This window comes from Urocampus carinirostris, chromosome 10 (assembly GCF_059441175.1).
Source record: "Urocampus carinirostris isolate Australia breed hairy pipefish chromosome 10, RoL_Ucar_1.0, whole genome shotgun sequence".
Taxonomy (NCBI): domain Eukaryota; kingdom Metazoa; phylum Chordata; class Actinopteri; order Syngnathiformes; family Syngnathidae; genus Urocampus; species Urocampus carinirostris.
Genome location: NC_142358.1, coordinates 23,444,652 through 23,468,785, shown reverse-complemented (window position 1 = coordinate 23,468,785; position 24,134 = coordinate 23,444,652). Strand labels below are relative to the sequence as shown.

At 40.3% G+C, this 24,134-nt stretch overlaps 2 protein-coding genes and 1 pseudogene across 6 annotated transcripts in view; 2 read left to right on the top strand and 1 right to left on the bottom strand.

The window, feature by feature from the left end:
* The window catches only part of LOC148358426 (uncharacterized), a 38,700-nt gene extending 31,452 nt beyond the window's left edge, over window positions 1-7,248 (bottom strand). For 3 of the 4 annotated variants that reach the window (XM_088345126.1, XM_088345124.1, XM_088345125.1), the window contains exons 1-5: window positions 7,074-7,248; window positions 4,147-4,258; window positions 2,881-3,097; window positions 273-359; window positions 53-138 (exon numbers count right to left, since the gene is read on the bottom strand). In XM_088345126.1, the coding sequence (XP_088201252.1) occupies window positions 53-138; window positions 273-359; window positions 2,881-3,097; window positions 4,147-4,258; window positions 7,074-7,134 (563 nt within the window). In that variant the 5' untranslated portion in view covers window positions 7,135-7,248. Of the gene's footprint in view, window positions 1-52; window positions 139-272; window positions 360-2,880; window positions 3,098-3,496; window positions 3,567-4,146; window positions 4,259-7,073 lie in introns of those variants that run through there. The other variant, XM_088345127.1, reaches the window with a different exon arrangement.
* Window positions 7,249-14,832: 7,584 nt separating this feature from the next.
* Window positions 14,833-24,134, top strand: part of sik3 (SIK family kinase 3) — a 61,238-nt gene continuing 51,936 nt past the window's right edge. The window contains exon 1 of one of the 2 annotated variants that reach the window (XM_088345101.1): window positions 14,833-15,161. In XM_088345101.1, the coding sequence (XP_088201227.1) occupies window positions 14,871-15,161 (291 nt within the window). In that variant the 5' untranslated portion in view covers window positions 14,833-14,870. The remainder of the gene's footprint in view (window positions 15,162-24,134) is intronic. The other variant, XM_088345102.1, reaches the window with a different exon arrangement.
* Window positions 17,622-17,738, top strand: LOC148358425 (U2 spliceosomal RNA; annotated as a pseudogene).

Genomic DNA, 24,134 nt, shown 5'->3' with positions numbered 1-24,134 from the left:
AGTTACTGCAGACAGCATCTAAGTGAGTAGATTCCCTTGATGAATCAACAACCTTTGAAGGTCTTGAACATTCTTATACTTTGTCTGCCTATGGTCCCCCTCTTCTTCGACTCCCTCTCGAAAATCGGAGCTAAACAGCTTCATAACACAAAAGGGAAAAAAACGGTGACATGAAAATTCATTGTGCACATTAAAACATTTATTAGTAAAACCTAGCTTTGTTTTCATATGAGGTAGGCAAAACCAAAGCAGCCCCGTAATGGAGTAAGCACCAGTTGCTGTGGTGAATCGGCACGGTGATCTCCAGACCTGGCCCTAACACCATCGTCATCTAGTTCTTGGGCGCTGTCTCTTGATTCCTGAAATGTAACCAGAGACAGTAATTTGTCGAACACGCAGTTTGAAAGCTTTGTACTTATGTTGATTACAGATAAACCCAAAAATCTTAAGCTAGTATAAATTCATAACTCTATATTCGAGCACCTCTAAATAGGAAAATTTGTTATACAAAAGAAGTAGTGGGTACTTCGCGCTTCATGTACCCTTGGTTCACTGACTCGCAGATTTTGAATTGAGTACAGTTGAGAACAGTAACTTTATTTTTAAGTGTACAATAAGTGCTTATGCATCATCAACAGTCTCGTCTCCATCACTCCTCATGCACCCCTCACTACTCCCGAACCAAGCATACGCCTCTGTTATGGCGATTCCATCATAATGAACTTGCATTTTATTTCCTTAATATCATCTTATTAATCTTATTACTGTAGTTTTTATGTTCAATTACTATTTGAATGTCATCTCATCTTATTAGCTGCATCGCTTATCCTCAGTAGGGTCGCGGGGGTGCTGGAGCCCATCCCAGCAATCATCAGGCAGTGGGCAGGGGACACCCTGAACTGGTTGCCAGCCAATCGCAGGGCACACAGGGACAGACAACTCGCTTGCTCATTCACAGCTAGAGACAATTTGGACCCGCCAATCCACCTGAAATGCATGTCTTTGGAATGTGGGAGGAAACCGGAGTGCCCAGAGGAAACCCACGCAAGCACGGGTAAAACATACAAACAGTAAGTCCAGTAGCCCGATTTGAACCCACACAGGAGGTTCTCAAGACCTTAGAACTGTGCCACACACGCGCTAACCACTGCGCCGCCGTGCTGCCCACTATTTGAATGTGTTTTTATTTTTCAGGAAGATGTGTGTCAAAGACCTTAGAACTGTGCCACACACGCGCTAACCACTGCGCTGCCGTGCTGCCCACTATTTGAATGTGTTTTTATTTTTCAGGAAGATGTTAGGGATAACTTTGATGCTTTTGGGAGGTCCGAAATAGACCAATCAGTTTTTAATTATTTCATATTGGGAACATTCACTCCTTACAAAGGCAATTCAAGCTACAAGCACGATCCAGAATCAAATTAAGCTTCTGTGACAAGATACTGCTGTAATAATTGTGGGTAATTGTAAAACAAGTGAGACAAAGTATCAGACTCCATCAAAAGAGGAGTTCAAAATAGTTTGACAATCCTTCCAGACAAATCTACATTTTAAAGGGACATTGAGTAATATTTTGCGCCTCCAGGTGGTAAAAAACGTCATTCTCCCAAAAAATTATTATTTGAATAATAAGGGAAAATACATCACTTATCATATAAACTGTTAGAGTTTGAACTTTAATATACACTCAAAATAAGAGAAGACATCATTGGATTTTGAACTTGCACAAGGAGAACCAAGAAAGGCATTCAGATAATAGAATTCCATCAACGTTCTAAAGCCCTTCTCTCCTCTTTATATTAAATCTTCAAGGTTACAAAAACCAAATCAGCCCCAAGGTGTGTGATAAGCAAATAACAGCAACATGATTAGCCAATAGCGACAATGAGGTTATAGTCAAAACAACGAAGAACAGTGCGCAATATTGTAATAATCAAAATAAGGAACTGGCATCCTATTAAACTCCTTTGGATTTGTCCAATAATTAAAAAAAACGGGATACACTTATCATAAGCGTACGTTACTTTTACATACACGTAGGTCAAGAAATTTGTATTTATTTTACATTGCATGAGGCTCTCCTAGAGGAAGCTGACATGATTGTCTGCCATTTTAGCTGCTAAGGGTACCGCTAGCAATCAAAAACCTTGTGAAAAGCTAGGCAAAAAAAGAAAAGAAAAATGTTGTTGTTTGCTCACTTTTGGTTTAGCACTCATTTTCGATGGCACAAAAACAATACAGCGACATCTAGTGGTTAGATATTACACAGTGTCCTTTTAAACTACAGCGTTGTTAAAAAGTGTTCACCTTCTTTCATTTTTCTGTTGCATTTTTGCCACTTCTCTTCTCTAAATCAGGCTTTTTTAACGTTCCAGTCAATTTTGCCTAAAATCACAATCCAAGACGCACGTAGTATATTGAATTCTGTTCTTGAACCGTTTGGAGTGATATGGGCGGTTTCATGAGAACAGCTGAAAAGGTCGTTGTTGTCCCCCTCACACCACTTCTGGACAGCTACAACTCCCGCCTCACTTGCAAAACCACCAGGATTGCAGCTGACTCCACCTACCCAGCTCACAGCGTCTTTAACATGCTGCCATCACGTAAAAGACTGCATTCTCTCAGAGCAAGAACCAGGCGGCTTAAGGACAGTTTCTTCCATTAGGCATTCCAAAAACATGCGTGTCAGGTTAATTGGCTTGTCCAAATTGTCCATAGGTGTGAATGGGCAAGTGACTGCCCGAAGACAACTGGGATGGGCTCCAGCACTCCCGCGACCCTACTAAGGATAAGCGGTGCAGATAATGGATGAACGGATGGATGGATGGATGGATGGATGGATGGGTGGATTGATGGATAGTTATGTTGATGACAACTTACACCATGTGCTTTTAGTGATTCCTTCCTTTGACGTCCCTCTGTTTTTTCTTTCATTTTTTTCTCCTTTTTAGCAACAGCCTCTCCATTGACGGGTGCATGCAGGATACGCTCACGCTCTCGAATCACGCGCTCACGATAGTGGACTTTAGAGGGATGGTCCCACATGGGTGTGTCTAACTTGCAGTTGTAGTAGTATTTTTTCCCACTCTCATCTTCACTGCATGAATTAGGTAGGAGACATAAGCCAAACAAAAATTAATACAGGGGTTAAAAATATTGTTTCAAGTAAAATTTAGTTTACAGAAGATTAAGATAAATTGGCATATCACCACATCAGATAACACAAGAACTTGAAAAAACAAGCTCCAAAATCATAAGTCCCAGTTTGTATAATAGAGCGACCGTTAGTAGTGTAAATTTTTATATAATCTTGCTGCTTTATTGCACTACTGTATTGATTAAGGTCAAAATCCACTTTACTTCAATGATATTTTTTCGCCATCACGTGGACAACAGAAATTTAGCGTTAAAAGAACATTCCAGACAACATATAAAATATATATATGTGAAAATGGTGCCCCTACGACCCTAGTTGGGGTCCAACCAATTTACTTACCAAGTCAAGTCATGTTTGTTTGTATAACCCTTAATCACAAGATGTCTCAAAGGGCTGCACAGACCACATACTGTAACAAAAAACGGACTATTATTATTTTACCATCCCCTGATCTAAAACCTACATGAGGGCAGGGAAAAACTCAAAACCCCAGCATGAGGAAAATGAAGAAGCATTAAGAAGGGTAATCCCCCTTCTAGAACGACCAGGGTGCAATGGATGTCTCATTAAGCAGACATCGTCAACATGAAACATAGGTCAATTATAAGCAATAGAACATAAGTGCTTTAAGCTTAGATTTAAACAGTTCCACTGAGGTTGCAGATTGAATCTAAGAAGGCAGAGCATTCTACAGCACCGAGGATTGAATGGAAAATGCTCTTGAATCTGCAGATCTCTTCTTGGCTCTTGGGATGCATATATTAGAATCTTTCGCTACTCCTTTCAAAAATCAGGCACATCGATTTACTTTGAACCATAACTTTCAATTGTGCTTGTGTAATCGTCTTTCTTGAGGCAGATTTGCTTTTATGTTAGTTAAAAAGAAAGGAACCGTTCACCAACTAACACGGTCAAATTGACGCCTTATTAATAAAATGATTTGATTGGCAAACCAAATTTTGAAAGGCAAAATTGAAATGCATACTCACCGCTCCAACAATCCTTTTGGCAACGGGGAAACAATAGCCTCCTTGGCAAGCCACATAAGCTTTGGCTCTTTTTCAGGATCAATTCCTATGTCCTGCGCATACTCCTTGATCTCTGGGGAAGTAGAGAACAAAGGACAATAGGATTAGAAATCATCAAATATTTATTGTGGAATGAAATGATACTAACAAAAAAATAACACCCAACCAAATTCTGTATGTAGACACACACACACACACACACACACACACAACATTCCAACATTTGACTGGAAATACATTCAAAAATGCTAACACAATTAAATGGGCTAAACACAACCCATTTTAGAAACTTGTTTTTTTGTTTTGTTAGAATAATATCTGAAACAGACCACACAGGATTTAGCCCAAAATCCACCACCTATAACAGTGGTGGGCCGTCAGAGCCTGCTAGACCTTCTTTACTGGCCTACAAAATATTCGGAATCATCCTTCCATTCATTTTTCTGCGCCGGTTATCCTCACAAGGGTCGCATGGGTTCTGCAGCCCATCCCAGGCATCTTCCAAGTATTGGGCAGGGGACACTCTGAAATGGTTCCCAGCCAGTCAAATTTGACCAATCACATTTCAGCCATTACTTGTTGCTTGCCAGGGTAACCGGAGGCCTTCACAATCAGCTATGCAGGCGTTGAGGCATTAACTTAGCATTGATAAAGCTCTTGGTTTAGCCAAGCTGAATCTGAGTGGGCGAAGCCAAGGCCTTCTAAAAGGCGTAACAAAACGTCAGCGGTTTCACAAACTATGATTGGCGAGGGGACAATAACGGAAATATCACAATGAAAAGGTGAAGAAAAATACAAGATCTCCCAGTACACGACAGGCTCAACATTCAACATTAGATTTGATGGCGATTGAAAAACTTCTTGATGGAAATGAAACCCATGGAGAATATGTAGGACAGACTAATTAAAATATTTTTGAGGGGAGAAAGGAGAATGGATTTTAGGCGCACATAAAAAGGATTTTGGTGAGTAAAATATGGCTATGTTCCTAAATAATAATGCAATTTGATTAGGTTATTATTGATCCTTTTTTGTATGTGTCGCAAATGGAGCTAAATTTAGAGTTTTATTTTATAGTCATAAAATAGTGATCATTTAGGGTTGGATTGATTCAGACTTTTTACTACTCAAGGCCTAGGTGTGAAATACATGACCAGAGGTGAAGGTTTTCTCCAGTCCTTGAAATGATCACTGGCTGCAGCCTTTCTCTCTCTCACCCAGAGCCTTTGGCAACTCCCAAGTTTATGCCTGGGTGAGTGACTGACAGGAACACAATTAGCAACTCTTCCTACCTGGCCTGCTGCTGCAAGCTGACTAACAGGCAGTGCCAAATCTAGATGCACCTCCCTACTATTAGAAGGAAGAGTAAAGCGCACTACCAACTAGCTTTTTTTTCTTAGCTTTCAATCTGGCTATTTAGTTGGCTTTTACTTTTTGTAGCTAGCTTTCTAGCTCCCTTTAATGTGCAGCTCTTTGAGACTTCTTGCGATAAAGGGCAATACAAATAAACGACTTGACTTATTTTCTTACCCGTTGACATTGCTAGCTAACAATCAAGCTACCTTTTTAGCAATTTAGCAAGCTATTTAGCTAGTTTTCTTACATTTTGGCATGCTATCAAGCTAACATTTTTTTCTTTTTTTGCTGGTTTTCAAGCTAAATTTTGGCTTCGTTTCTAGCTAGCCAACTAGCTTTTTTAAGCTTTCAATCTGGCTATTTAGTTGGCTTTTTACTTTATCGGCTAGCTTTCTAGCTCCCTTTAATGTGCAGCTCTTTGAGACTTCTTGTGATATAGGGCTATACAAATAAAAAACGACTTGACATATTTTCTTACCTGTTGACATTGCTAGCTAACAATCCAGCTACCTTTTTAGCAATTTAGCAAGCTATTTAGCTAGTTTTCTTACATTTTGGCATGCTATCAATCTAACATTTTTCCTTTTTTTTTTTGCTAGTTTTCAAGCTAAATTTTGGCTTCGTTTCTAGCTAGCCATCTAGCCTTTTTAAGCTTTCAATCTGGCTATTTAGTTGGCTTTTTACTTTTTTTTACCTAGCTTTCTAGCTCCCTTTAATGTGCAGCTCTTTGAGACTTCTTGTGATAAAGAGCTATGCAAATAAAAATGACTTGACTTGATTTTTTACCAGTTGACATTTCTAGCTAAAAATTAAGCTACCTTTTTAGCTATTTGGCAAGCTGTCTAGCTAGGGTTTTCTCATTTTGGTATGCTATTCAGTTATCATTTGAACGTTTTTTTTTGCTAGTTTTCATGTTAAAATTCACCTCGTTTCAAGCTAGCCATTTAGCTTTTTTTAGCTTTCAATCTGGCTATTTAGTTGGCATTGTATTTGTTTAGCTAGCTTTCTAGCCGCCTTTTACGTGCAGCCCTTTGAGACTTAGTGTGATAAAGGGCTTTACAAATAAAATGACTTAATTTTTTAACTGTTTACATTGCTAGCTAACTATCAAGCTACATTTTAACAATTTAAAGCGTTATTTAACTACTTTTTTTACATTTTGACATGCTATCAAGCTAACGTTTTTCCCATTTTGCTAGTTTTCAAGCTAAATCTGGCTATTTAGCTAGCTTTCTAGCTCCTCTATAGTTTTTTCTGAACCTCTTTACATTTATAGATAAGTATTAAGCTATCTTTTTAGCTATTTAGCAATCTAACTAAGTTGCTATTTTATAAATTCATAATCATACCTGGGTGAACTTTGCGCTAAATAATAACAAAAATTAACCCACAGCTTAGAAAATGTTGGAGACCCCCTGATTTAAGACCATTGTCGCCAAACCCAAAGTACTAACTGTAACGCTGTAAATATCTAATACAAAAACGGTGAAGCCATTTCATTTATGTGTCAAAAACGTGGAGCTCCCTTGTACCTTCCTCCGAGATCCCACAGGTATCCCCTTGTAGCTCATCGGCGACCTCCTGGCCACGCATTGCTGCTGCACACCCGAATGTATTTTATTTATTTATTTCAACACTCTTGACACGAAAATCCGACGTGCATTTTAAACACACTCCAACATTACGGCTTGCATTTACAAAAAATGGCAATAGTGCTCAAAATATGTCGAGGAACGCTCCTTTCTGACGCCCAAGGAGCGTCGTCACAATTGCAACGTCACAAAAGTACAATTGACGCCAACAAAATTCTTCGAAGTTATTTTGGGTGCAAATCGGGGTATGAAACGCAAAGGGTTTTGCACAGTCACCGATCATACTTTTTAAATGTCTATTTTAGGAAAGTTCCCGGACTTGCCAGCAGGAGAGGTCCCTGATGCACAGTACGTGCTTTACGGGGTGAGTCGGTCGAGGAGACATCGGAACGACTTTGCCAGGGACTGGCTCACTCTCGCCGCCATCAAGGACGCCATCTGGACCTCCAGAAACCTGCTGGTATGGAGGTGCAGGCAGATCCCCCCCGTGGCTGTGCTCCAAATGGCTGCAGATACCATACAATCTGCGAGCGGCGGGCCTAGGACGCAGCCATAAAGAAGACTCGTCTGTACCCACCCGGAGGGGGGAGCCGGAGCTACGCTGTGGGAGTCCCGGCAGCAACGACCTGGGTTGTGGAACCCAGAAGGGAGAGGACCCACGCAGAAGGGAAAGGACCCACACAGAGGACTGGAAGAATGCTGCTTGGGAGGGTGGGATGGCAGAGCTATGCCCTTGCACAATAGTATTGCCTTTTACACGCTGGTTAACTACTGTTAAAAGAAAATAACTCTGAAATTGTTTAATTGATGTTGGAAATGTCAGGAAAAAATGTTAAAACGTCATATCGTCACGTCATATTGTCAAATGTGAATATGCTTGATGGCTGTGTTTTGATGCTGTCGGTGTCAGTGGATTTGTTCAGACCGAGAACAATCGACTTTGGCCTGGACGGATCTATTGACACTAACAAAGATGTTATATAATGAAATTGTGAATATGTTTGATTTTCGAGAAGGTTTGTTCAAACCTCACTTTGTGTTTGCTGTTAAAAACGTAATATTGGAATATAATATTGTGAATGTGCTTAATTGCTGTTGAGATTGTCATGATTGTTTTCTGTTTTTTAGTGTCAATAAATTTGTTCAAACCAAAAAAAAAAAATTTTATATATTAAAATGGTTGAAATGTTTGATTTGCTTGTGAACCAAGAACATCTTGACAATCCATTGTTTTTTGTAAATAAATATAATAGAAGCAATAAACGAACTTGCCACAGAATACAGTAGAATAGAATAGAATAGAATAGAAAAGGGGCAGCACGGCGGGGCAGTGGTTAGCGCATGTGCGGCACAGTTCATGTCATGGGAACCTCCTGCATGGGTTCAAATCCAGCTCCAGACTTCCTGTGCGGAGTTTGTATGTTCTCCCCGTGCTTGCGTGGGTTTCCTCCGGGCACTCCGGTTTCCTCCCACATTCCAAAAACATGCATTTCAGGTGAATTGGCCAGTCCAAGTTGTCCCTAGGTGTGAATGAGCGAATCAGTTGTCTGTCCCCGTGTGCCCTGTGATTGGCTGGCAACCACTTCAGGGTGTCCCCTGCCCACTGCCCGGAGATGGCTGCGATGGGCTCCAGCCCCCCGTGACCCTAATAAGGATAAGCGGTACTGCTGATGAGATGAGAATATAATAGAACAGAACAGAATAGAATACATTGTAGGGCTATCAAAGAAAACGGCAATATTCATAATAACCATCCCCCACCATGTGGAGAATGGGTGGAAGAAAGATTGTATGAATGAATGAACGAATGAATGAATTAAGAAATAGGAGGATGGGTGATGAATTGGATATTAGTAGTACTTATAGAGAAGGTAAAGTTCAAAACTTCAAATAACACCCACCTATCACTGATGAAAGAAACGAAGCAGGGAAAGAAGGATAGACAGAATGAAGGGAGAAAGAGAAAGAGAAAAAGAAAGAGACAAAGAAACCTTTAGCCCCAACAACCTCAAATGACAACAGAAATAATATCAATACTACTACTACTACTACTACTACTACCACTGCTACTACTACTATTACTACTACTACTGCTGCTACTAATATGACTATCAATAAGTCAAGTCAAGTCATTTTTATTTGTATAGCCCTTAATCACAAAGAGTCTCAAAGGGCTTCACAGGTTATTACACAGAATATTTTTTCAGACTATTATTACACCATCCCCTGATCTGGAACCAACATGAGGGCAAGGAAAAACTCAAAAACCTCAACATGAGGAAAATGAAGAAACCTTGAGAAGGGACCGCACATGTGGCATCCCCCTTTCAGGATTACCAGACAGCAAAGGATGTTGCAATCACAAATAATACAGAGATATTGTCCAAGAAAAGTATAGGTTATTCATATGCTATAGAGTAGAAGTGTGTTTTAAGCTTAGATTTAAACATTTCCACTGAGGTTGCAGAACGGATCTCAGGGGGAAGAGCATTCCACAGCACCGGTGCCCGGATGGAGAACGCAATAACAATAATGATAATAATGATAATAATAGAATAGAATAGAATAGAATAGAATAGAATAGAATAGAATAGAATAGAATAGAATATACTTTTATTGTCATTCTTTGTAATCATGCACACAGAACGAAATGTCGATACACCTGACCCGTACAGTTAAACTGTAGCGAGCCGATGCAGCCGCAGCCAAACAGTGTCACGAGGTGGACCGGACCAGAACGGAGGCAGGAAGGCAGAACTCAATTGCGTTGACGATCAAAACTTTTATTTACCAAAATAAAAGTCGTCCAAAACTCAGGGACAAGACAGAGCAAACAGGCTTTAACTAAAAACGTGCAATCATAGGTTTCTTCCGACTCGAACAAAACAGGACAGAGCAAAACGTAACGGGAGATGCAGACGGAAAATGCAAAACAGAAAATGCAATGAGCCAGCACCCGCAAAACCCACAACCCACCCTTAAGTAGCACACACGCAATTAGCAGATCTGCTTCAGCTGGTGCCCAGGGGGGGGGCCAGCCAGTCGCCACGGCGACCATGCTGGCCATGACAGAGCCCCCCCCCTTTAAGGGATAGCTCCTGAGGTCCCAAAAAGAAAAAAATACTACCTCTCACCCCGGAATGGTTCGACGCTCTCGATTGGGGCAACCCCGCTCCCTCCTCCGAACACGTAGGAACGGAGAGAGGCAGGCGCCATCGGCGTCGGGCGCATCGGAATCGGTGCTCGGCAGGGGGGGTCGGACAGGCGATCGGCAGCAGAGTCGGAATGGGTCGACGATCTCAATTGGGGCAACCCCACTCCCTCCTCCGAACACGCAGGAACGGGGAGAAGCCGGCGCCATCGACGTCGGAAGATCGGCAGTGGAGTCGACGCTCTCGATTGGGGCAACCCCGCTCCCTCCTCCCAACACGCAGGAACGGGGAGAGGCAGGCGCCATCGGCGTCGGACGATCGGACTCGGCGCTCGGCAGGGGGGGTCCGGCGGGCAAACTGCACAGGCGAAATCAGACAGGCAAGACAGGACAGGCGGAAACAGACAGGCAAGACAGGACAGGCGAAAACAGACAGGCAAGACAGGACAGACGGAATCAGACAGGCAAACAGGGGAGTCGGAGTGGCAGGCAGGGGAGTTGGACTGGCAGGCAGCGGAGTCGGACTGGCAGGCAGCGGAGTCGGACTGGCAGGCAGCGGAGTCGGACTGGCAGGCAGCGGGGTCGGACTGGCAGGCAGCGGAGTCGAACAGGCAGGCAGGAGAGTCGAACAGGCAGGCAGGAGAGTCGAACAGGCAGGCGTCAAATCTTCCCAGGGCAATACCCAAATTCCCCCTCGCTCCCCGGAATGGGTCGACGCCTTCGATTGGGGCAACGCCGCTCCCTCCTCCGAACAAGCAGGAACGGAGAGAGGCAGGCGCCATCGGCGTCGGACGGATCGGACTCGGCACTCGGCAGGGGGGATCGGACAGGCAGCCACGGGAGTCGGATGGGATCGTCCGCTGAGTTCATTTCTTGGCTGGCTCATTCTGTCACGAGGGGGAGCGGACCAGAACAGAGGCAGGAATCAGGAAGGGAGAACTCAATTGCGTTGACGATCAAAACTTTTATTTACCAAAATAAAAGTCGTCCAAAACTCAGGGACAAGACAGAACAAACAGGCTTTAACTAAAAACGTGCAAACACAGGTTTCTTCCGACTCAAACAAAACAGGACAGAGGAAACAGGACGGGAGATGCAGACAGAAAATGCAAATCAGAAAATGCAATGAGCCAGCCCCCGCAAAACCCACAACCCACCCTTAAGTAGCACACACGCAATTAGCAGATCTGCTTCAGCTGGTGCCCAGGGGGCGGGGCCAGCCAGTCGCCACGGCAACCATGCTGGCCATGACAGAGCCCCCCCCCCCTTTAAGGGACAGCTCCTGAGGTCCCAAAAAGAAAAAATTATTACCTCGCACCCCGGAATGGTTCGACGCTCTCGATTGGGGCAACCCCGCTCCCTCCTCCGAACACGCAGGAACGGGGAGAGGCAGGCGACCATGCTGGCCATGACAAACAGGATAATAATAATAATAATAATAATAATAATAATAATAGTTTCATTCACTTTATTTGATTTTTAGTTGTGTGAACAGGTAGAGCGCTCGTCTTGGGATCAAGAGATCGCACTTCGAATCCCGGCTCCTCCGTGTTACATGTCTGAGTGTCCATGGGTAAGACACTGTACCCCTAATGCCCCCAATAAGCAGGTTAGCGCCTTACATGGCTGCACGGCCGCTATTGGGAAATGTGAAGCACACTGTAAAGCGCTTTGGGAAGTCTTGACTTGAAAAGCGCTATATAAATGCAGATCGTTTCATTTCATTTTAATTTGGTCGGCGGCGCCCTCTGTTGGCTGCGGCTGCATCGGCTCGCTACAACGGGTCAGGTGCAATCGACATTTCGTTCTGTGTACATTGTTACACAGAATGACAATACAAGGAAATTATTATTATTATTATAAGCAAAATCCGTGCTGTAAAATCAGTGTTACTCTGGTTCATGGGTCTCCAAAGCGGAGCCCGCGGGCACCAAGGCGCCCCCTACGTACAGCTGAGGTGCAACTTTACAGTACTCTAATCTTAAAATTTCTCACCAGTGCTGGGCCATTTGTAGTGGTTGACTGGGTCTATTTAACCTTACTTCCAACAATTACCCTGATAATAACTTTGTATTAACATAGTAATACCATGGTAAGTTATTTCTGGGTGCCCTTTGCACTAATTAGTAACAAAAAGTAGCTCTCACCTTGAAAATGGTTGGAACCCCTGCTCTGATTCTTGCTCAATCTTTCTTGATAGGCTGCAGTAAATTATATTGCCACTGGGTAGTGCTGTCTACCACCCCGGAGTCACCTGAATACACACAGCACATGAATGTTCTTTTTCCCCCCTTCCTTTCTTTCTTTTTTAACTGGTTGGCTCTCTTAATTAGTATTTCTCAACTTCTTTATTTATGGTGAGGTTTCTAAATTTTTGAAAATGTACATTATAGAATACAGATTAATTCGTAATTCGTATAGTATGTTCCTTTACATTTCAGGGAAAAATATATGACCAGAAATAAATTTTATATATATATATATATATATATATATATATATATATATATATATATATATATATATATATATATATATATATATATATCTCATCTCATCTCATCAGCCGTACCGCTTATCCTTAGTAGGGTGGCGGGGGGGGGGGGGGGGGCTGGAGCCCATCCCAGCAATCATCGGGCAGTGGGCAGGGGACACCCTGAACTGGTTGCCAGCCAATCGCAGGGCACACAGGGACAGACAACTCATTCGCTCATTCACACCTAGGGACAATTTGGACCGGCCAATTAAACTGACAAGCATGTTTTTGGGAATGTGGGAGGAAACCGGAGTGCCCGGAGGAAACCCACGCAAGCACGGGGAGAACATACAAACTCCGCACAGAAAGTCTGGAGGTGGATTTGAACCCACGACAGGTTCCCATGACATGAACTGTGCCGCACAAGCGCTAACCACTGCGCCGCCGTGCTGCCCCATATATATATATATATATATATATATATATATATATATATATATATATATATATATATATATATATATATATATATATATATATATATATATATATATATTAATACTTCAAAAATGCTACAAAAATACAACTACAGTAAAATTTGAATATATTATTAAATATATACTAAAACATAATACAATGGAAATACTATGAAATACTAAAATACACGATTATGGAAGTACTTCAAAAATGCTTTCACAAATATACTACAGAAATACCACTAGAGTAATACTATACAAAAAGACGATTACTTTAGAAATATTACGGCAGAAATACTACAAAAATACTACGACAAAATTACTACAACAGAAATACTACAGTGATTCTCCAAAAATAATGCAGACATACTCCAAAATTACTACAGGAATACTACAGAAATGTAACTAAATACTACTATGGAAATACTACAAAAATACTTCTAGAGAAATTTCACAAAGATTCCACTACAGTGTCACGGAGATAAAAAAAAATACGACTACAGACATATTACAACAAAAGCACTACAGAATTCAACTACGGAAATATTAGAAAACGCCACAGATATTTAACAAAAGTACTACCATGGAAATATTACAAAAATACTTCTACAGAAACACAGCAAAAATACCACTACAGAAATACAATAATAAAAAATATACTAGGACAGAAATTTTATGACAGAAATACTACAAACATAATACTACAAAAATCTTACAAAAAATACTCAAGTTACACAACAAAAATGATACAGATATAGTACTTAGAAATACTACGAGAATACGGCACTACATAAATGCTACCAAAATATCACTATGGAAATATTTCAAAATAATTGTACAGGAACACTACAAAAATACCACTAAAGTAATACAATAGAAATACTACCACATAAATATTATGGAAGTAATACTACAAAAATACTCCTTCAAAATTATACAAAAGAAAGTTTTACTAAAAGATAGTTTTACAACAAAAATCAACTATGGAAAAACTACAAAAATACTACATAGATGAGAAAAAAATAATACCATGGAAATACCACAAAAAATACAAGACTGTGGAAATACTACAAAAATAAAAATACAGTAATGCTACAAAAATTCAACAGGGATACTACAAAAATCCGACTGCAGAAATACTACAAACATACGAGAGAAATTACAAGTAATACTAGAAAACTAAATATCAAATTTAGTGCTTAAAACAGGGACCTAATATTATTTTGTTTTAATTGTGAGTATTGTTGATGTCTGCATGTTTATTGATTGATTTATAAAAAAACAAATATTTGTCTCTCTAGGATTGGCACCTTGGCCAAATTTCTAAAGCCAATGTGGCCCCTGACTCCAAATATTTTCCCACCTTTGCATTAGAAGGACACGTTTACTCGCGACAACGTGCCAAACGCTCCCAGAATTATTCGACCCAGAATGATAATGCGCACTTCTTTGTTGCCCTGGCGACCGCAATAGGTTTTCTGTGGATGAGGTCATGTTTTGCGCCGATGGTTTCCATAGTAACATCCTAGAGAGGGCGCTGCGAAGGCGCTCCGTACGTAAAATGACGCAGGGCGGGGGCGTGCGCGCGCGGCGCTGCGCAAGGCTGCTTGTTGTTCCCGCAGAGAGGCGAGAAGATGGCGGCCGTGTCAAGCGGAGGTGCAACCGGGACTCCCGCCGCCGGGATAACGAATTCTGCCCGCTTGACCCACGCGGGAATGGGTCCTCAGAACCGAGTCCAGCCGTCTACCGGGATCAACCACTCCGGTCGTCCTGGAGCGGCCACCGGCTGCATCCCAAATCCTGCCCAGACTTCGACCACCAGGGCCCCCCCTGCGCGAGTGGGCCACTACGAGATCGAACGGACCATAGGAAAAGGGAATTTCGCCGTTGTTAAACTCGCCACTCATGTTATTACCAAAGCAAAGGTAAGCCGACTATTAACTGAGTGTTTTATGTGACAAACGGCGTGTTGTCATTGTGACATTTCGAGGGTTTTTAGTGAAACTGGAAGGACGAAGATGGGGCCTTCGAGCTTCCCTGACACAACGGCAATCTCCCTTTAGTGATACCGCTACGTGTTATCGGGTCATTCAATGCAGGACGGCACTAAGAACGCTTGACAATATAATATCCAACTGTCGGTAAACTCGAGACGGTCCCACGGAGTTTAAAAGCGACGTTTTCTGTGGTTCGTCTAAAGAAAGGCGCAGAGGACGGGGAGAAGGGTACTGGCGAAGATCTGAGACGCCAAATGATCCCGCTGTAGCTGTTAGCTTAGCCGCCAATTAGCTGTTTGCTCAGATGGAGCTACATCTTAAGAAATGCCGATACCGCATTTTATATTAAATGCATGATTTTGTCTGATAAGAGATTTTCCTCATTATTCACACATGCTTGTGCTACTAGGAGCTTAAAGTGCTGTTAATTGTTCACACTAGCTACCATTGCTCGAATAACCACCGGAACCCCACTTTGACAAGGACGCAGACTTTTATCTTTCAGTGCAGCGTTTTTCAACTTTATCTGAGACGAGGCACGATTTTTTTTACATTAAAATATCCCTTGGTAATATTTGAAATTGTATTCCCCGCACGAGTTTCTCGTTTGTTTCTTTTAAAAAAGGGACAGCCTTGTTGTGGTAAAACACCTTCATTCATTAGTAAAACTGTTTATTTGAATATTAAGTAAAAATACATTAACTATCTATTGAAACATAAATATTTTGTTTGTTTGTTGTACATGATTCAATTGTTTGTTTGTTTGTACATGATTCAGATTGAATCGTTTCTTGTACATGATTCAATTGTTTGTTTGTTTGTACATGATTCAAATTGAATCGTTTCTCCGGCGCCGTCACGAATGGCAGCCACTCCAGCAGCTCCCGTGTTATTTTCGATTGTTCTCAGTTATTTTCGATTGTTCTCAGCTTAGGGATGCTGCTGGAAAAGTGAATTTCCCTTCGGGGATGAATAAAGTATCTATCTATCTATCTATCTATCTATCTAATAGGTGTTCGTAATCACGTGATCTACATTTGTGCACCTTAACCGTTGGCGACCATGTTGGATGGGCATGTTTACATAGTGGTTTCGTTAGACGAACTTCCCCGGCGGTTGTGACGTTAATGTTCCCAAATTGTATTCAGTAGGTTTTATTATTTTGTTTTTTGTCTTTCTGTGGAATTATGCCCTTCAACGTTTGCAAGATTATGATTTCACGAGTAAAAGGCAGATGGTTTGTCTGTTGAATAAATGTTAAGTGAAAGGTTAAAGATTAGTCTAATAGGTGTTTAAGGCTGCATAATTATAATATGTAATTAAGCATTTCAGTTTTTGACTTGTGTAGGTAAAATTTTGTGGAATGTACAGATAGTTGGTACTAGGTAGCGAGTCACAGGAAAAGACCAAGTTCTGTAAAAGTTATAGCGAGCACTTGGCTGGAAATTTACCTGGTGATCCAAAAGACAATCAACAAGAAATACAGTACAGGCTCTCTAATACGGATACAATTTGGGTGTTAGGTCTGCACAACTAAGCCTCAATAAGTGCGATCGTTGCTTTATTATCGACAATTCCTGAATTCTCTCGACCTGAGAGTTAACTATTGCAGGGATACAAAAATCCCCACACCTCATACTTTCATTCGAAAAGACAATAACACAACAGTGTAGAACCAGGAACCAGGGTGTCCCCTGAGGACAGCAGAGGTGGCCGCGGACCTGTTCTGAACATAGCTCACCAGGCCTGGGGGATTGTTATTTTCTATTTATTTTTTTTACTGATTGACTGAGCCTATTTAACCCGACTTCCAATGATTAACCTGCTAATGATACAGTTACAACATAGTAATAACATAAGCTGTTATTTTTAAAATGCTTATCAAACTGGGTGCCCTTTGCACTAATTCGTAGCAAAAACTAGGCTGGAAGACCCCTGGTGTAGACCAGTGCTGGGCTCGTTACTTCAAAAAAGTAATTAATTATAGTTACTCGCTACTTCTTCCAAAAAGTAACTTATTTAGTAACCGAATAACTATTTCTGTTACTTTAAAAAATAAGTTGTACGTCAAAGAATTTGAATTTTTTGAGTCAATTGAAGAGAGAAGAACAGACAGACAGGTGTTTTATATAGCGTTGTAATATTTACTGCACTTCACCTGCAACATTTATCCTAAACTTGAAGTGCAACAAAAATAAATGGTAACCAATGTAATAAAATAACAATCAACAGTAAACAAAATAAAGTGAGTTAAAAAATTAAATCCCTCAACAGCCTGAGACCATTGGTCAAGTAGACATAGCCTACTGTACATCAAGGGTTTTTTTTTCACAACGATGGTTAATTATAAAACAATATAAATTGATTTTCACTCTATATGAAGTTGGCCTTTCTATGAAGTCACTATCTTTGATTTTTGCATTTCGGAGATGGAATATGAGCTTGCTCTGTCCACTCCACGCATCGGCCCGGTATTGCAGTACCTCCGGGAACGGTGCATTCGCAATGATCGCAGCAAGGCTTTAGGGCTAGGACCTTAGCTTGGCCTTTTGGCTGAGAGTAAGTGTCCCGGCTCCTAGGCTTTGTAGCGTATTATGAACTGACTGATAACGGATAATGGATAATGAATAACGAAGATAGATCAATAACCCTTAAAAACCCCAAAACCCCCATATCATAAATTACAATTTCTAGTCAGACAACTCCTCAGGTCGACATATGCTACTGTAATTTCTAGTATTTTCACACAACAAAAGGAAACAGTTAAAAAAAAGTGCGTTTCACACTGCAGTGTGAAATTAATACATTACTCCCTCACAACCAGAGACAACTAGTCAAGTACAAATTGGCAACTGCACTTCAAATATTTTGTTCACAACAAAAGTCAACAGTCAAACAATATAAAGTGACTATCTAACCCCTTTCTCTACCTCTCTTCCCTCTCTCCTTTATTCTCTATTCTCTCTTTCTGTCTCTCTGTGTCTGTCTTTCTGTCTCTGTCGATGATATCTGACAAGACTACTCTCGGTGTGGAGAGAGCAGCAGTTTTGGAGCAATTAGTGTTTAACAAGGCAGGAACCACTAAGAGAATTATATACTAGTTTCTCCAAACGAGATGCTTAGTATTGTGAATTAAATGGCGCTCTTACTCATGATATTACGGTAGGACGTTCTTCATTGTGTGATGTCATCACGCACGCACCGCATGGTTTTGTTATTGTAGATATACCAATATACAATATACATTGTAGATAACCAGTATACAAAAATGGAAACAAGCACATTTTTACCAACTATAGACCGGTATCTCTGCTTCCTCAGTCCTCCAAAATATTAGAGAAACTTTACAATAATAGACTAGAACAATTTGAAGATAAACATGAATTGATTAATGAAAGTCAATATGGTTTTAGAGCAAACAGATAAGCAACAATGGCTATTACTGATGCAGTAGAAAAAATCACCAATAGCATAGAATAGAAGAGATACGCAGTCGGGGTATTTGACTTAAAAAAAGCACCATTAATCATAATATACTTTTAAAAAAACTGGAAAGATATGGCATCAGGGGAGTGGCTTTGCAATGGATTCAAAGTTATTTGACGGGGAGGAATCAATATGTAAAAATGGGAGCGTTGTCATCTGAATACTTGGACATCTGTTGTGGAGTACCACAGGGTTCTATCCTGGGTCCAAGGTTATTTAATTTATATAGTAACGATATTTTTAATGTTTCAAAACTATTGAAAATAGTAATATTTGCAGATGACACTAACATTTTCTATTCAAATGATAACTATATTGATTTGGTAACCTGTATTAATCGTGAACTAATTAACCTAAAAGTATGGATGGATATAAATAAAGTATCTTTAAATTTAAATAAAACCAAATAAATATTCTTTGGTAATCGCAAGGTAAATCAAGATTTAGAAGTAAAAATGGATGGTGCTGCAATAGACATTGTATCAAAAATTAAGTTTTTAGAGATCAGAATAGACAATAAATTAAGTTGGAAAACACACATCAGACACATACAAACTAAGGTATCTAAAAGCATTTCAATAATTAATAAAGCCAAATTCCTTTTAAATTATAATGCATTGTATTTATTATATTGTTATCTAGTTCTGCCATATTTAACATATTGTGCAGAAGTCTGGGGCAATAATTACAAAAGTTCACTACAGCCCCTTTTTATCCTTCAAAAACGTGCAATAAGAACCATACACAGGGTAGGATATCGGGACCATACTAATATTTTATACATGCAATCCAAATTATTAAAATTGGATGATTTAATACATTTTTTCACTTCACAACTGTTATTTAAGGTCAACAAAAACATGGTGCCAGAAAACATCCAAAAATTATTCATTCGGGTAGAGGGAAATTATAACTCAGATTCAGATCTACTTTATTGTCATTCTAGTACACGTGTATACAGAACGAAATGTCGATACATCTGACCCGCACAGTTTCCTCGAATGTACAGATATAAGTAAAAGTTGTATTGTATTATGGCTACGTATAGTATTTTACCATACCATAGTGCCGATAGTGCAAGAGGAGTAGCTAACCAGATGTGCAAAATGGGCATTCAGGTTAACAAGTCAGGTAAACAGTAACATTAACACTGTAACATAACGCTGTAAGTACAATAGTGCAGAGAGCAAATGTGCAAGGAGTGGCAAGCTATAAAGAACTGCCAGTAGTGCAAAAAGTCAGATTAGCAGCCGTTAAGATTTAGGTTAACTATATGTTAACTATATGTTAGATTGACCATTTAACAGTCTAATGGCCAGGGGGACTAGACTACTGCGGAACCTGGTGGTCCTGCACCGCGCACTGCAGTACCTCTTCCCAGAGGCTAGCAGAGTGAACAGTCCATGATGGGGGTGAGAGGGGTCCCCGATAATGTTCTTGAGGGGCTGTAGTAAATTCAAAATCCCAAAGTTGAGAACAACCAGGAAAAGTGTGTGTGTATGTGCGCGCGCGCGCGTGCGTGTGGAGTCAAACTTTGGAATAATTTACGAGATCAAACAATGTCCAACTATTCATGTGTTCAAATTAAATACAAATACAAAAAAACATTATTGGCAAAATACAGGGATGAAGAAAATAGCATATGAGTGAGATTGGAAATACTGCGTTTAAAGCTATGGTTAATTTGTTGTTATTGTTGCTATTATTATAACATAACTGTTATTATAAATATTATGTTTGTTTTTATTGTTATTATCATTGGTGCCGCAGTGATATTTGGTAACTAGTGGCATTATGACGTTGAGGGATGGGTATTACGAAGATTAGTGTATAAAATATGTGATTATTGTAATTATTATAATTATTGATATCTGACCTATGTAATAAGTATATCCATGAGATTTTGTTATATTAGACACAAGAGGAGAAGAGGATTCGTAAAATGTATTTAATAGGGAATATAAAGGGGTAGGCAAAATAAGCATCTGCTTCTGACTACCCCTTTTCGAACCTGTTATGTAACATTATTTTGTTGTTGACTCTTTGTTTTTGTCCTGTATTTATTTTAATGTTCGAAATAAAGTTTTAATTCATTCATTCATTCATAGATGGCTGCTTTTCACGTTTGTGAAAAAATATACCAAAAGGCTGACCTAGGATTCCCTGCTATCTTTCTCATACACAAGAAGACTGTACTCTCTGACATAGCCTAAATTTGGGACAACAGTCTGATTTCGACTAGACAAAATAACGTACCGCTTTTGACAGTCAGTAACGTTAACAACGTTGCAACCGTGGAAAAGAAAATTGCCTAGATTATCCCGTTACTGAAAAAAACGCTGTTACATAAGGGCCTTATATATAATGGCGTTAATCCCAACACTGGTGTAGACCCATGATAACATCATGCCTTGTCTGTTGGACCCATCCAGTATGGCCGACTGTCTACATATGCGTTTGATGGCACTTAAAAACTATCTTTGAATCTTTAAAATAATAAAATAGGTTGAGAAATTTACTTTTTTTTTGCATAACAGTAGCCTTACCTCACAGGAGCTGACATAGTTGTCAGCCATCTTGCTGATATGGGTACCCAAAAACTTCAAAAAGGCTGGGCAACAAATTTTCAGGGTTTTTAGCGCAACATTCAGGATTAAGCTTGGGCCTTCTACTCCCCAGACACAACGGCAAGCTCCCCTTTAGTGATACTGTTGTGTGTTATCGGGTGATTCAATGCAGTACATCATTGGCAATTGTTGACAATGAAATAATTAATTGTCAATAAACCTTTGACAGTCCCACGGAGCTCAAAAGTGACATTTTGTTACGGTTAGTATGAGGAAAAGCGCAAAGGACAGAGAAAGGTACTAGCAAAGATCTAAGATGCCAAATGTTCCAGCTGTTGCTTTTTCCCAACACTTTTTTATAATTGAAAAATAGTTAGACACACTATCCGTCGAAAATGTTTAAAATTAAAGTCCCAGCAGGCATCAGTCCAATTATTTTTAAGGGACACTTTGTATTATTATCATAAACAGCCTCACATGCTCCCACCCCCTCTTTTGAATTGTACTTAGTTTTCATTTTTTGTATTTGTCTTTTTTTATTGATATTACAGTTTTTATTCTTCGCACAACGGCCGTAGGTGTCCTGAAAGGCGCTTTCGAAATATAATGTTTGATTATTATTATTACTTCGTGCCTCCTTGTGGTTAACCCTCCTGTTGTCTTCAGGTCAAAATGACCCACCACTGTGTTGTTAAAAAACCCAGAAACAAATCCCTTAATGACGCATTTTTTAACTTTCGATTTTATTTCTTTTTCTAGATGAGACCTAACATTGGAAAACAAAAAAGAAATGTTTTTATCAAGCTGAATTAAGCTGTATTAAGCTGAGTATAAAACTACCAAAATGTCGTTTGAAATGAGGAACTGAGATGTTTCTCATCTTACTTGTCTGCCTGCTGTGATGATTTGATATACAGAAACTGCCCTACTTACGAACAAGATCGCTCGTAAGTTGAATGTGTTCGTAAGTTGCCTCAGTGCTCTTATATTTTGTATGTTAAAGGTTCATACAGGTATGTTTAAGGCTTTTTAAGTAACCTGTATTGTTTTGTTCTCTAAATAAACATTTCATAAAATAATATGGTCTATAAAGATAAATAAAGTTAAGTTTAACTTACTTTTGGAAGATGGGATTCAAGAGGTCCTCCTCCGTGGTAGAGAGTGGACGAAAGAAAAGCGATCCAACCATTTTCTCAACCACATCAAGCTTTCTTATTCCACTTTCATTTCAAAGGATACGCTCGCCTCTTCTTTATACTTTGCACCAACCATATTGAATGGATCCACGAGATATTAACCAATAAAATGTCAAAGTTCTTAGCGCTCTGGAGATTCAGTCCAGTATGTTTACACATGAAGTAAGAAGAGGAAGCCGAGTTCTACAGGGTGGATGCTGTGTGACCTCTCACAGCGCCACCACACGCCGGTAACGGAGGAAAGAACCACGACTGTATTGTGCTGTACTTGGAAAAAGGTGCAGACAATACAAAATCTAACTTACAGCAATGTCCGGATATTTTTCGACATTCCTAAAAAAAAGTTCGTATCTACCGTTTTTCGCAAGTCGAATGGTCGTAAGTAGGGGAGCGTCTGTAATTACGGCTGGTGGGCATAAGATCTTGGGCCTGGGACCAAACCCGATTCGACTGGTCCAAAATTCGGGCCGGGTTCAATTATTAAGTTGCGCCGGTCAGGCTTCTATCTCACTGCTATTTTTTTTTGTGTTTTTTCCTTAGTGGAGGATTTACACAGCATGCACTTACCTTTACTCAAGTAATTATTTCGATAAACTGATAGTTTGGTAAGAATTTTCTTTAACTCCAAATCACTGAATCCAAAGAAATTTTCCTCCTTGGTGTTGGGGTAAAATTCGCGTGGCTTACTCCTTCCACCTCCCTCACGCCAGACGTCATTTCTGCTTCTTGCAAATATCTTACAAGCTTTAGAAACTTTCTGCTTTTTGGCCAAATCTTTCACTAATTGCAGCTTGTAATCTGCAGAATGTTATTTTTTTTCGGTGCCAATTTTTTCAGTTTCACTTTCGTTCCTTGTAAGCTGCCCAAATGCGCACTTCAGCGGCAAACTGTTCATTTTGGTGCTGCGTTTGCGGCACACAGTTGATTTGAGGGACTTTGTCCCAAGTAAACCTCAAGCTGCGTATTTCAGCCGAAACGCACAGTTCGGCGCTGAAGTACGCACAGGTGAAGTAAATCTTTGTATTAAGTATCAAATCCAGTTAATCTGTCGGGTTCGGGTTTATATACCCGTGACTCCGGCCGGGTCGGCCTCAATATTTTAGGGCCGATCTTGCCTTTAACGGCTGGGTTCGTGTTTGTTGGCGTGGCCATTTTTGTTATTGTTGGCTCCCGGTTATCCTGGCTGCTAACTGTATGTTATCAGTCACTTTCCCATCCGTTTTTCAGCCGATTGGTCCCTGTTTGCTCTTTTTAGCAGCAGCTACCCTGTCGTGTCCCGGGTGGTTTAGCCCCCAGATAGATGTGTGTTATTTTTGACAGTGCACCCACTTGCGACACAACGCCTAGGGATTCTCTACAAAAACTACCAAAACTTTGCTTAAAACACTTAAAACGTCTCTGACTAAATTACATGTAAACCAAAATCGTGACTGGCCTACTAGGGCGCTGGTGTTCTTCACATGATGTCACAGCTCAAGAAGTCAAATACGAGACAGGCTGTTCTTTGCTCTCTTTTTTTCTTTGTATTTGGGTTAGCTGTGTTTTATTTTATTTAACCTTTTGATTTTAATATAGCTGCATGATCAGTGGCTCCGTATAACAAATTGGTATTGTGCTTACACATACACACCACATGCATTACACTTTTACAC